The 14,466-nt window shown below is 46.2% G+C and overlaps 2 protein-coding genes across 4 annotated transcripts in view; one reads left to right on the top strand and one right to left on the bottom strand.

Annotated features, from left to right (window-relative positions):
• MNAT1 (MNAT1 component of CDK activating kinase) overlaps positions 1-13,340 on the bottom strand; it is a 119,230-nt gene extending 105,890 nt beyond the window's left edge. For 2 of the 3 annotated variants that reach the window (XR_005601898.1, XM_039551791.1), the window contains exon 1: positions 11,966-12,097. Coding sequence is in view for 2 of the 3 variants with exons in the window: in XM_039551791.1 (XP_039407725.1) it covers positions 11,966-12,054 (89 nt within the window). In the remaining variant the exon portion in view is untranslated. Of the gene's footprint in view, positions 1-11,965; positions 12,098-13,268 lie in introns of those variants that run through there. The other variant, XM_039551792.1, reaches the window with a different exon arrangement.
• The window catches only part of SIX4 (SIX homeobox 4), an 11,213-nt gene continuing 9,983 nt past the window's right edge, over positions 13,237-14,466 (top strand). The window contains exon 1 of the mRNA XM_039551786.1: positions 13,237-14,110. Within this exon, the coding sequence (XP_039407720.1) occupies positions 13,275-14,110 (836 nt within the window). The 5' untranslated portion in view covers positions 13,237-13,274. The remainder of the gene's footprint in view (positions 14,111-14,466) is intronic.

Raw genomic sequence — 14,466 nt, 5'->3', positions numbered from 1 at the left:
TTGCATAGGCAGTGCTCAGCTAACACACACAAGCAATGCCAGTTTATCCTCAGACCTTGTTTATTCTGCCCTGTTCAAATCCTGCTTCGACACGTTTACTGTTTTTCTCCCCCTCTCCAGTTTTCTTTGGCATAGTTTTCTTTTGGCACAGTCAGCATTAAATAACTGACCTTCTCAAAACCACCATGAGGTAGTATTATCCCCACATTACCAGATAAGGAAATTAAGCCACTATAATTAATGCTTGAAGCACGTCCAAATTTCACATTCCTGATTTGAGAGTGATTAGTATTAGTGCTCTATAGGATTTCCTCTGCTCAAAGCCCAGCTCCCAGGGAGGGCAGGAGGAGCCTGCACACACCCTGCACTTCCAGAGGGGCATCCCATGGGCACAGTGGAGCCCCTGCAAAATGCTGCGCTCCAGGAACTTGGCCAACTCCACCACAGGGCTCTGTAAAACAACTCAAACACCCAGGTGCTGCTCCAGCCCAGTGACGGAATACAGGATCTGAGTGCCCTTCGGCACCCTTCCTTCTTCTCCTGGCCAAGACTTTTGTATCCAGGCTTGGCTAATTTCCATTTAGACACCTAAAGCCCTTCACCACAATATTCAAGCACACACACACACTCACTATTCTCACCTCTGATATTGCCACAGCCATGGCCTCCCCACACCTTCATCCTCCAAGAACTTCTCATCTTGCTACACAGTTCTTTAGCTCCAGCCTTTCCTCAGTTTTCCAAGAGTGTCCTAAATCCTTCCCTAGCCCAGTCATCACTCCTCTCAACTTCTCGTGTAGTCATGTCCCTTTCTCCAAGCAAGTCTCCCTCATGATCTTTGCAGCTTCCTTTACTGCCACACAGTCATACTGGGAGCCAGCCTCCCCTTTCAACCACTACCGCATTTCAGTTTCCCCAGAGCCACAAGGTGTTTCCCAGTCACACATTCCTTCTAGAAGAAAACTCCCTTCCAAAACCTGACAGCTGGCAGCAAAGGTTCCCACACAGATCCCATGCAATTTGAGTTCCCTAACTTCATCCCAAGAAACAAATCTCCAAGGGACTGTTTCACCCATAGATCATTGAGATCCTGCCCATGTGAAGGCAGCAAATTCTGCACACACCTCCTGTATTACCTTTGCCCAAAACCAGGCAGATAGAATATAAATCAAGGGTTTGTTTTACAGAATTTTGTTGCAAGAGTAGAAACAAAAAAGTTCAAAGAAATGCACCAATTCTAGACTAAGTTCAACAGACAAGTGTATCTCCAGCTCCTGAATTCCTCCAAGCCTGCTCAGCTGATGATGTTCCACAACATCCCATCACCCTGGCACTGCCCTCAGTCCTGTTAACCTCCCTCTCTTCCTTTACAGAACACAACCATACCCCAAAACTAAAGATAGCTTTTCTTTTTTTTTCCTAGAACAAGGGATCTTGGGGATTTTAAGGCAGCCTCCCATTTCTAGTTCACAGCACATCAGTCACAAGCTTATCAAACTACACAATTGCCACTGACAGTCTTTCCTGATGCCATCCAGGGTGTATAAGGACTATTTTTTCAGTCTTTTAAAGCCTACAGACACTACTCCCAGCACAATCTGGACTCTTCTGTTTACACAAGGCTATTCATATACTCACAGTAAAGATTATCTAGCCACTAGTTACACCTACAGATTGTTCAATTCTTAATCCCCACAAAGATACCATTTGTTTTACAGATAAACACAGGAAACCATGCAAGTAAGGATGAAAAAGTTAAACATTTGTCTGTCTGTACTTTTCTGGGACCAGAGATCTTCCTCCTTCACCCTGGCTCTGAGGGCAGCTCTTGCAATACATCTAATCCCAGCGCCAGACTTTCCTGCCCAGTTAGACCCAACACTTCCCATTCTGGCTCAGCAGTCTGAAGGTGTCAACATTGGCCAAACCACTCCCTTGCCTTTTGCTGTCTAGGAACATCAGTCCCTCTTTGCCACCCTGGCAGTCTGGCCACACTTCTTGGAACTAATAAAAAACTGAAGAGCACAACATTCTTGGGAACTTTCACCTCAATACTCCTTCTTAAAAGAAAACCAACAAAATACCTTTTTTTCTCTCACTCTGTCCCATCCCACTATTTCCTAACTCTCAGAAGAGCCACTCGTCTTCTCTATAATGTTAAAGAAGCTGTCATTATCATATTAAGCCCAGGATTCTGCAAATGCTTAGACATAATGTAACCTTAGTGCTAGTCATTGAGGCAGGACTGTGTGGGCACAGCAAAAAATCACTACCTCATGTTTCTCAATTCAAAGCCAAAATATTTATCAGACCAGATGACTTCCTCATTGTTCCTTTGTGGCAGAGCCATCTTGTTCTCACTAAGCTGAACTTACCCACATTCCACACAAAAAAAACCTGCAAGAATTTCCTCATACGTTCTCTCCCCACACACATTATATTCAAAACAAGAACAACTTAATATCATTTTCAGAGCATCAAAAAATGTTTTTAGCTATGACAAAGTTTAATTTTGTCATCTATAGCAGCAGTTCCTGCTAAGATCTTTTCTCAGATCTGGTCTTGCCAAAATTAATTCTTGCATAATATTTTTTAAAAAAAGAGAAACCAGGTAAATGTATTTACAAAATTCAGATCACTGTTAGGACTACTACTTGTGCCTGTCCCACAATCTGTTACTGTCAGGGATTTTTTTTTCCTTATTTCCTAACCAGATGTGAACAGTGGAGTACACAATTCAACTTCCAAAAGATTGATCTGGCTTTTCTTCAAACTTCACTTTCAGTTGCCCAGGGGGAAGGAACAACCAACCAAAGCCCCAAACAAAGAGCATGCACACAAATGCAAATTCTTAGCACTCCAAGAGGGCACTTTTGGATCTGCCCTGCAGTGAATTTACAAATACCAAGACATACGTGCTTTCTAAAATGACTCAGGAATCTATTTGCCTAGTTTCATAAATATTAAACCTATGTATATGGCTTATTAACATCTGACAGCTAATGCAACCACACAGAAGCAAGCCCATTGTCCTTTTTCCTCGCAAACCCACAGAATTATTGGCTTTAATTAAAATGCAGTAGATGCAATTAAAAGAAAGAAAAGAAAAATCTGCCTAATATGAAATTGTTTAAATAGCTCTTGTGTTTGCCCTCTTTTTGAGAAGCACTTGTTTTCACCACAAAGATTTACCACACCTGTGTCAAACCATTACCATATTCAACCCTAATAGGGTAAGCATTTACCCAACCCAGAATGGGCCAAACATGTTGGAAGTCTCCTCAACCTGAGCACCCAAACCCATTTCTAGGACCACAGAATGGTTTGGGTTGGAAGGGACCTTAAAGATCTTCTCATTCCAATCCCCTGCTGTGGGCAGAGACACCTTCCACTGGAACAGATCGCTCAGAGCTCCATCCAGTCTGTTCTTGAACAGTCCCAGGGATGGGGCAGCCACAGCTTCTCTGAGCAACCTATGCCAGAGCCTCACCACCCCCACAGTAAAGAAGTTTTTTCCAATAACTAATTTAAACCTGCTCTCTTTCAGTGTGAAGCCATTCTCCCTGTCCTGTCACTGCATGCTCTTGTAAAGTCTCCAATCCAGGCTGCAGATTTAAGCAGACTGAATTTTCAGACCCAAGGAAAAAGAATTTACTTTTCCATTTACTGACTGAGAGACAGGATATAAACAACAGCTTTCCTTCTGCCAAGGTCACAAGGAGCAGAACCATAACTTAAATTTCCAGAAAGTGCTTACAGGGAATGACGAGTAGAGCTCTGTGAGCTTTGCTAAGCAGACAAGAAGTATTACCAAGCAGACATGGCAATTGATAGCTCAACAGAGAAAAGAGAAGATTTTCTAAATACGCCAGTTTAAGACAAAAGAATTAAACTGAGGTATTAACACCACTTCAACAGAAGTATCAAGACCATGACTCAGAGCCAAATGTAAAAGCAAATATTCACTGTCAAAACTGGATGGCAGAAGGAAATAACCTCTTGGGTATTTCAGCAATGATTTAATCACCTCCCATGACTAACTTGCAGAGACTTTGGAAGACTAATGGGATGGAACAGGATCCAAAGAGCATCTAATCCCAATTAATAAAACCAGGAATAACTCCAAAAAGACAAAGAAGAAAGATGAGCTAGATTTTTATTCCCTAAGAAGTCAGGAGAAAGCTTTCTTTCTGAGGGAATACATCCCACTTAACAAAAAAAATTTTTTTTGCTTCTTCCTCAGAGGAAGAAGACAGGCTTTAATTGTGCAATTACTTCAATCAAGCATCAGTTAACATCTCATAGTAGATCTGGCAAAATTACTAAAAACCTGCCTTATGTGTCTCCCAAGTCACACAGAAGAAACTAATTCTCTCAGAGGTGGAAACTGTTGGGAATGAAATACATTACATAGCTTTCATTACTTATCTCCCCAAAGCAAAGTAGGCATTTTCAGGACCACACCAAGCTCCTGTTCCGGTTGAGATTTTCACCTGCATGTAGTCCCAATCTGCTTTATCCACCAAGACTATTCATGCTTTTCATACAAGCAAGTATTTACCATCCAGGAATCTCATTTGAGGTGTGATACGGTAATAACAGCAAAAAAAACAAGCCTAAGAGACTAAACAGAGCACTTGCCCTCCCACACAGGCCAACTTTTAATGCATGCAGCTTCACAAAATGGTAAAAAAAGCTAAATTAACATTGTGCCATAGGAAGGTCCTTCCTTCCACTCTATTCCTACCTTACTTGTAGATGCAGATTCCTACAGATGACCTTGCACCACCTCTGATGTCTGACCAGCCATTCACCAGCCACTTCAACTGGCTAGTTCTGTACAAACAGCATTAGCTGACCAAAACCAGCTCATTTTCTGCCAGGTTAGCAAACTAGATCAGCTCCTGCAAGGGTTCAGGAAGTACCAGACTCTGGTGGCTCTTTTCCTTGTGCCTGCTGCCTGTTCACAAATCCTGAATCCACACTTCCATGGCTGAACCAGCACACTCATACTGTTTGCACTCCAAAGCCCATACACCACTTTTTTTGGCCTAAAAATCATATATATCACAGCCAGCCTTCATGTTCACAAATGACAGCCCTGAATCACTGTCCTTGTATATCTTGCATTCAAGGTATTTTCTTCAGAAAAAAAGCTTGCCAAACAAAATTCAAATGGATATTTAAGCCCCCCTAATTCCCACATGGTCAAGTTAAAAGTTACAGGTCTGACAGATCTTCACTGCCTACCTCTAGTTTAGACTTCTGCACTCAAACTCACTTGGCTGAAATACAGTTCTATGTTATTTTCCACAGTCTCCAGGGCTTCCCCCCCATCCTAGAAGAAAGGCATTTTCTTGAACCACACAGCAGAGAAGAATGCAGCAGGAAGCCAAGCCATCCTTTCACTTGGAAGGGGTTTAAACAAGAAGATTCCAAACCTTTTTCCAACAACTCCAGCCCCACGCACTGGCATGAGACCCCATTCCCCTGAATCCACCAGGGATGTTCCTACTTCTACCTCCCAGGGAATTTGACAGCCACAAAACTCCAAAAGCGTCTGACATTAAAATAAATACACAAATAATGAAACCTCTGTTTCTTTATCTTCGCAGCTGTTAACACTGCAATTAGAGCTCTCCAAGGATGCACTTCCCCCCTAATGAATCCCCGGAAACACCCTAACAGGGTGCAGGGCAGATTAGAGAATCCCCACAACTCAACTTGGTGAATTGATGTCTCCCATGAGCAACACAAAGCTGGGCCTAGAGACAGTAAGCTTTTTTACACTGTCTTCATTTTGAAGCCTTATTAACAAATTAAACGAGAAATAAATACATCTCTCTCTGGGACCGGGAGAAAAAAAAAGGCATTTTAATAAAGAGCCCAGACACCTTTCCATAAGTCTCTTGCAGACAGGAAAGAAACCAGAAAAGCTTAAAACCATTATCTACCATCTAAGACTGTGGCAGTACATGAACAAACCCAAAACCACCACACTGGCAGCAGCTGAAATCAAGCTTCCCACTTTTCTGTGGAGCTTGCTCTGGTCCCTCAGCCCTTGTTTCCCAGAGACGTCAAGCTTGGAAAAGACACTTTATCGAGACAGCACAACAGCTGGCATGACACTGGAGGAAAAAAGGAGTTTCTTTGCTTTTGCTGGTCTGCAAACACCCATTTCCTCTCTCTACAAGCTAGGATGGCTCACAGGTAGCTGCAGCACCAGGACTGACTCCTAAGGAAGAGCTTTAGATACCAGTTTCCTTCCTCCTCCCTGTAAAAGGCACTGGGATAACAAAGGTGAACCAGCAGTCCCAATTAACTACCTTTTTTACCTAACATTTTTGTGTCTCCTTGTTGGGAGAGCATATGGCCCAAGTTTACAGCCAAGAATAAATCTCTTTACCCACTCCTGTTTGCAGTAACAACCTTAACGCTCTTTTAATGCAGGTTCAGGTGGATGCATTTCCTTTCCTCTCTATGTAAGTAAATCAGTGGGATATGCTTAACCTGCCTCCTAAAACTCAACACAGGCCATGAAGTCCAAGCAGGCAGAGTAAAAGATAATTCATGGTCTCAAGTGAAGCCAGGTGGATTACAACTCCATTGGCAAGCACGCACCCAGCATCTGTATGTTTAGAAAAGACTCTAGGAATTGTCTGAATAACCAAAAATTGTCAGGCATGCACAACGGATTTTGAATATAATTCTTGAGTGAACTTCTAAAAGAAAGCAAAGCCATCAGTGCACCTTAGAAACTAATGCATTAAAGGACTTTATTCAAGCATTGCTCCATAATTAGACACACTTTTCCCTGCACAAAAGTTTCTTTACAGCCAAGTATCTGATGCCTTGAACCACTGTTATACTTAAGAAAATAAACTTTAAAAGACATTCATTATTCTTGAACTAAGCATTTCCTTACTAAGTCCCATCCTAGAACAACTTTTAACTGCTAATTTATCATCTTCCCTCCCAGTGACAGAGAAGATTTATAGTGGAAAAGACTTATTTAACATTACTCTGATGCCAAAAACACATGGTATTACACTTTTGGCGATACTGGTCAAGAAGCAATAACCAAGAAAAACAAACTACTAAGAAACAACCCCAAGAAAAACCTATTTCCACAATTGTAAGGCTTGGCATGGTTCTATTGGAATAAACTGCAGTGGAATTCCAACTTGAAGGTTGTTTACAAAAGACCAAATGTCCAATTACATCCTCTTGTAGCCACCTGCCTATCCCTTATCTCCACTGCAGTACCGTTGTGCTTATCAGCACTCTGATCCCACTCTGCCACCAGCACATTCCAGAGCCCCACTGACCATGGGAGAACTGACTGTGCCAAACATGCAGCATTAGGAGAAAAGCACTGTGAGTTTTCTAACATAGGGTCAAAGCCACTGACACAGGAAGAGATGCAAAGGATGAGGAAGGAGAAATGCTACTGCCAAAATCCAGAACCAATCTGATGGCACGGTCAAGGTCACAGTAAGAAAGAGATGGGAGGCCAACATAGGGACTCTCACATGTAGCATCCACCTCAGATGGGATTTAAATTAATGAAGTAAGGAAGAGAAGAATGAACAGCCAAACCTCCAAAGCACAGGATTTCATAGCAAGAGGAACCGTCACTGCAGCCATCTGTCAAAAAAGAAAGAAAAACCAGGACATCTTTTGCCCAACAAGTTCTCAGATCTGAGGTGGTTTTTTTATATAAGAGGTGAGAAGAAGAAAAAAAAAGGGGGGGGGGGGGAGGAATAAACCATGATAAAAGGAACGGCTCTTCTAATTTCCTTCTAATGAGAAGGGAAGAACTGCCTAAGAACATGAAAGTGGAAACAGTCTGGCTGACAGAAGGCATAAGATAACTCTCACAGTTCTTTCAGAAGGGAAAACAGAGTCACAAAATGAATGAAATGAACCCATGGTAAAACCACAAGCTTTCTGAAACCCAGATGAAACAAAGATCTGAAGCTTACTGACAAATCATCTCAGCTAAGTACAGGCTCTTCAATATTTTAAAATTCAAGGTATTTTGCACAAGTGCAAATTACATCACTGAGGTCACTTCATTAAGAGAACAGCACACCTGACAGAATAGGAAAGGTCAGGGCTTTAGGAAAGAAACTACCAGGAGGCAACACTGAAGGTAAAATGAAAATATTGCTTCAGAATGGCTGCAATGGAGGAAAGCACAGCTGAAGCAGGAGCACATTAACCTACTATTCAATGAGAGGGAAAATCTCTAACAGATGATGCCAAAGCACTTGGGGCATTTTCTGCATCAATCTCCACTCAGTAAGATGGATTAGCTGGCTAATGTAACTCATAGCACAGCAGAAGGAGCAGGAGCCCAAGCTAGAACTGGGAAACGCATTACAGCAACTGCTCCAAACCTCCCGAGCCAGCAAAGCCACAGCTCTGAATTTTCCATGCAGATTTATCGGCACACTTCAAACGAAAAGCACCATAAAGGCAATGTGCTTCTGCAGACAGCTTGATGAGCTTCCATAAAACAATGGACGTGTAGTCCATAAACTCGTGGACTATATCCAGGGGTTACAGCATTAGGAGTACTTCAAGGTTTTCAAATCTGGTAGATGTAATATTTACCCTTTGAAAACTGACAAAAGCAATTTTGCATCATCTCTGCTGTCTGCATTAAGTTCCAGCAACCTAAAGAAGGACTAAAGCATCTGCCTCTTAAGAACAGGAAACAAATACACAGGGAAAGGCAGACCAGACTTAGGCTTACCATCAGATCCTGGGAAGATGCCAAAATAATCTGAGAAAAAAGCCCACCTCCGGCATATTCCAGATAACAGAACAGATGAGATTCAACACACAATTTCTTAGAAAGAAATTGTATCAAAGAAATATAATTCCCTTCAATGACACATTGACAATATAGGTAGTAAAACAGCAACTACAGGCAATACAGTTTTGGTTTAACTGGACTTTTGACACTCTTAAACTGACAGTCATATAATCTAAACAAAAGCAGAACATACTGAAGTAGTCAGAGATGTTTAGAAAACCACACCCAGAGATAAGATTTCATTTCAGTCACAGAGAAAATTGGTAGCAAGCCCATTCACATGGCTCTAATCTTTTCGCCTTCTCCACTGTTACAGAAAGTAACCAGGGGAAGAGGGTTATTTAGCAATGAACTTACTGCAGGCAACTTCACATTTTGCTCTGCCTCAGTTGGATTTCTAAGTGTCACAAGCAACAATTTCCAGCATCTCCCAGACAACATTTTGTCCACAAACTACACAATGGAAAATATCAGGATGTTAACAGAGAATATTCTCAGACAGTTTCAAACACTTGGATGAAGGGTCTCAGAATCCAAAGTCACTTGAAGCAAGTGCAAAAGTCACCCGAAGTAACAAGTTGTTTAACAGAGCAAAGAGATAATAACAATCATCTGCACAACACAACATGGAAAGCAAGCTTAAACTCTGTTCTGCCCACAGATATGCTGAGTGGTAAAGTGCTAAATATCTGGGGCTTATGCTCAAATCAAACATATCACTGCAAAAAAATAAATACATTAAGACTCATCATCCTGCCTGGATGAAATGCAGGTATGAAAAGAACATGAAATCATTTTACTCTGGCTGTTGTACTAAGGACTCAGATGGAACACCACATCCAGCTCCAATAAAATGCAAACCAAGTGGAAAAGGCCTAAAAAAACCCCAATGAGAATAGCCCCCAAATGTAATAAATAAATTTTTAAAAATCACTGAACAGAGGAGACTGAAGCAATGGGATTTCTTCAGAGTGAAATACACCAAAGAAAAAGCCCTCAAAATATTCGACACATTCCTACAGAAGAGAAGTAACAAAGAGCTCACAAGTGTATACAATTCATGGTAGAATTCTTAAATGCTTCAATTATAGCAAAGAAATTTAGATTGGAAATTAGGAGTAGTATTTTCAATGGTAAGAACTGCAAAATATCAGAACAGATTGCCTAAGGATAGATCTCCATCAGAAACTTATGTTAGCTCATTTGCTTTGGGAGCTAATTAAACATTCCTTCCTTGTGACTGAAATATGGTGAATTTATGAGAGAACAAGTGTCAATTACTTCCCCTCATTCACAGGTGGGTCATCTGAGCTTCCACCTTCCAGATGAGTCATTATGGCAATTTATTAACCATTACTAAGAAACAACTTCCAGCATGAAGGTTTTGTAACAATGTGTGGAAACAATAATAAATACACAACCCTGAAGGAGCGCTTGGAAGGAAAATACAGAGGAAAAGTGGCACACTTAAACCACATCGAGATGGGGAGTCCTTAATTACAACAAAACCAAAGAAACCCAGAGATTCTACTCTGCAACAGAGATGCAAACAGTAAGAGCTGGGGGAAGCAGAGGCAGCCCTTGTGCAGATGCAAGAAGCAAGACAAGAACATCAACCCCCAGACACAGTGTCAGCAACTGCACTCAGTAAAGCAGAAAACACAATTTTCTCAAGCAAAGCTCACTTACAAAAAAAAAAAACAAAAAACAAAAAAAACCACACCAAAACAACTGAGAACCAAAGCAGGAGAGCAAACTGAGACATGCTGTCCTCTGCTGGAAGTGGCTCTGGAGGAGCCTGAAAGCGCATCGGGACCACTTTGATCAAGTCCTTTGATCTTTGGTGAATACAAGATCGAGGCATCATTTTAAACCCACACAGCTTTGCCTAAACGGGGCTGTTGCCTTTTGAACTCCAGCTAACGCTGCCCTTGTACAGACAGCACTGCTGTCCACCACAGGGACACTCCTGAGGCCACCTCTCCCACACCACCACATCTTCATGGCAACAGAAGTGCTTGCATGACCAGAGAACAGAAGCAAGGAGCAGAATGAAAAGTAACACTTTTTTCCTAAGACAATAAGATAAATCCTTTCTTGTAATTCACTTCCTTCATCCTGTTCCCTTACAGCAATGTAGCAAGGCAAGCAAAAGCTCTTGGGCTGCATCTTTTGAATGCAATCCACATGTAGCTTAAAAAATACACATATCACAGGAAAGATGAAAAGACACAAAATGCCACAACAAACAAAAATTTAAAATAAAAATACAATAAAATACAAAAAATAAAAGTTAAAAAATATTGCAGTATTGGACTTTTATGGCATACATCCAGAAAGAATTTAGAGTACAGCTCTTTAAACTTCCACTAAGGATGGTTAGTGTGGAAGATCTCCACATCTGACAGGGAATGAATTCAGACTATTTGTGACTTAAATCAGCAAGAGCCAGTGCCGGGTACTACCTAAGTGTTACATTTTGGGAGAAAAAAGGAAAAAAAAAAAAGTCATGACTTTACTTGGGGGAAAAAAAAAGAAAAAAACCACGAATGACTTAAGACTACCATCAGCACAGGTTCCCAAGAGGATTTCCCAGCATTTAAACCAGCATCAAAACTTCAGCAAAGCATTCTTCATTCAGCAGAATGAACACATTAAAAGGATACAACAAAAAACTTCTTTTTCTTTCTTTACTACCCGAGTACAGTTTTAAATACAAATAAGAAATGTGTAACTCCACGGGAAATATATTTTTCCCCTGCGTAACCCGCTTGGCACCACGAAGCCTCTCGGCCCTGTGGCACAGGAGCCTGCCCCGAACTCACGCCGTGCCCCGTGGGTTCCTCTCCGCTTCCCCTCCCGGGAATTTCACTGCAGAAAAGGCAGCGAGGGCAGCGCGTCAAACCCACACCGGACCCAGCCCGGGCTCACACGGACCCTCCGGGGGAGGAAACGGCGGCACGAGCAGCCCGGAGCCGCCTCGCAAACGCTGCTCGGGTTTGGCGGGGGCCGCTGTCGCCCCCACCCCCGGGCCGGCCGCGGCAGCGACCCCCTCCCCCAGGCCCCGCCGCCCGGCGCCCCGCAGAGCAGCCGGGACTCCGCACCGCGCCCGCTCCCCCCCGGGGCCCGGCCGCCACTCACAGCGTGTGCCCGCAGACGTTCACCATCAGCTTCAGGGACGGGTTGCGGTACTTGGTGGTCTTACACCGCGGGCAGCCCAGGTCGTCCATGGCCGCCTCCCGCTCTCCCTCCTCCTCCTCCTCCCGCCGCGCCTTCCGCCTTCCTGTGCCGCCGCCAAAGGCCCCGCCGCCGCCCAGCGCCACCCCGCGCGTTCCGCACGCGACCCGGCCCCGACACCGCCCGGCACCGCCGGCCCGAGCGGGAACGAGCCGGGGCGGCAGCGCCTGCCCGGCGGCGGAGCTGGGCGGTGAGCCGGCCGCAGAGCTCAGGCTGTAACAGGGGGAGAGGGGAGACACTCACCCATGGCTAACCAACAGGAATCACAGAATCAATCACTTTGGGAAAGACCACCTTGAGCACAAGACCATGGCACTAAGTGCCACGTCCAGTCTTTCCTGAAACACCTCCAGGGATGGTAACTCCACCGCCTCCCTGGAGAGGCCACTCCAATCTTTAATCACCCTTTCTGTGAAGACATTCCTCCTAATGTCCAACCTAGACCTCCACTGGCGCAGCTTAAGGTTATGCCCTCTCATCCTGTCGCTGGTAGCCCAGGAGCAGAGCCCGACCCCCACCTGACTACAGACTCCTTTCAGGGAATTGCAGACAGTGATAAAGTCACCCCTGAGTCTCCTCTCCAGGCGAAACACCCCCAGCTCCCTCAACCGCTCCCCATAGGACTTCTACTCCAGATCCTTTCCCAGCTCCGCTACCCTTCTCTGGATTCGCTCCAGCACTTCAAGGACTTTCTTGAAGTGAGGGGCCCAGAAGTGAACACAACAAAACTCCCCCACCCCCAGTAACGATAGCACCGGGAGCGTTTTAACCCTTCCCCTTCCAGGAAAAGCCGCAGGTGACGGGAGCCGCCGCCTCCCGGGGGCTCCAGGTGGAGGGGGGGGGGGAGCGGAGAGAGGAGCGCGGCCGCTTGATTGACGGTTGCCTTGGAGACGCTGTAGCCCGCCCTCCCGGCGCGGCGCAGCCAATGGGCGGGCGCGGCCGGGGCAGCGGTGGGCGGGGCCACATAGTCTTGCGGCGGGTGCGGGAGTCGCGGCGGGGGGAGCGGCGGAGCGCGGCCGGGATACAGCAGCGATCCCGGATGGTCACTGCGGGGCCGGGGGAAACCTGATCGGCTAGAGCAGGAGGAGGAGAGAGATAGGAAGGGGGGAGAGGAGGAGAAGGGAACGCGGGGGGGTGGGGGGAAGGAAGAAAAAAAAAAAAAAAAACACGAGAAAAAAAAGAAAAAAAAAAAAAAAGAAAAACAAACCGAAACATGTCTTCTGCCTCCCCCGCCGCGGACGACATCGTGATCGCCGTAGAGATCAAGGAGGAAAATGTGATGGAAATGCTCTCCGAAGCCCCCGACGGGCCCGCGCCGCCGCCCCCTCCCGCCGCTGCCCCGTTCCCCATGGAGCACGCAGGCTCCGCCGCCGCTGGCGAGGAGGGAGCCGCGGAACAGGTACTGCTCCATACGGAACTCCTGGCCAGGAATCACCACGCTGCCTCCTCTCCCTCCTCTTCATCATCTTCTTCCTCCTCCTCCTCCTCCTCGCAGACCCCCCTGGCTTTCTCCCCGGATCACGTCGCCTGCGTGTGCGAGGCGCTGCAGCAAGGTGGGAACCTGGACCGCCTGGCCAGGTTCCTGTGGTCTTTGCCCCCGAGCGATCTGCTACGTGGCAACGAGAGCCTGATGAAAGCCCGGGCGCTGGTGGCTTTCCACCAGGGCATCTACGCCGAGCTCTATAGCATCCTGGAGAGCCACAACTTCGACTCCTCCAACCACCCGCTGCTGCAGGAGCTCTGGTACAAGGCTCGCTACACCGAGGCGGAGCGAGCCCGGGGCAGACCCTTGGGGGCGGTGGACAAGTACAGGTTGCGAAGGAAATACCCCCTGCCCAGGACCATCTGGGACGGCGAGGAGACGGTCTACTGCTTCAAGGAGAAGTCCCGCAACGCGCTGAAGGAGCTCTACAAGCAGAACCGATACCCCTCGCCCGCCGAGAAGCGCAACCTGGCCAAGATCACCGGGCTGTCCCTCACCCAGGTCAGCAACTGGTTCAAGAACCGCAGGCAGCGGGACCGCAACCCTTCCGAGACCCAGTCCAAAAGGTGAGGGAAAACTTTTCCTCCCCGCCCCCTCTCCCGCCTGCCTTTCCCTCTCCCGGCTCTTTCTTCCCCTGCAAACATGGCGCTTACCTTCGGTGCGCCTCGTCCTCCCCTCCTTCCTCCTCCCCGCTCCCTCGCTCCCAACACACCCACCCGGCCCGGGCGGGCGAGGCGGCGCAGGGAAACTTCCCGGACCCGCCGCCCCGCGCTCCCGGGGGAGCTCCGGGCACGGGGGAGCCGCTGGGCGGACTCCCGGGAAGGGACGGGACGGGGGTGTTTGTTCCCCCCGCTCCTTGTTTTTATTCAATTGTCGCGCCTGACAGAGTTAATCATTGACGGCCGGAGGACGCGCGGGGTCC

Source organism: Corvus cornix, chromosome 5 (genome assembly GCF_000738735.6).
Source record: "Corvus cornix cornix isolate S_Up_H32 chromosome 5, ASM73873v5, whole genome shotgun sequence".
NCBI classification, from domain to species: Eukaryota; Metazoa; Chordata; class Aves; order Passeriformes; family Corvidae; genus Corvus; species Corvus cornix.
The sequence above is the reverse complement of the archived record's forward strand: the minus strand, read 5'-3'. Positions and strand labels throughout refer to the sequence as shown.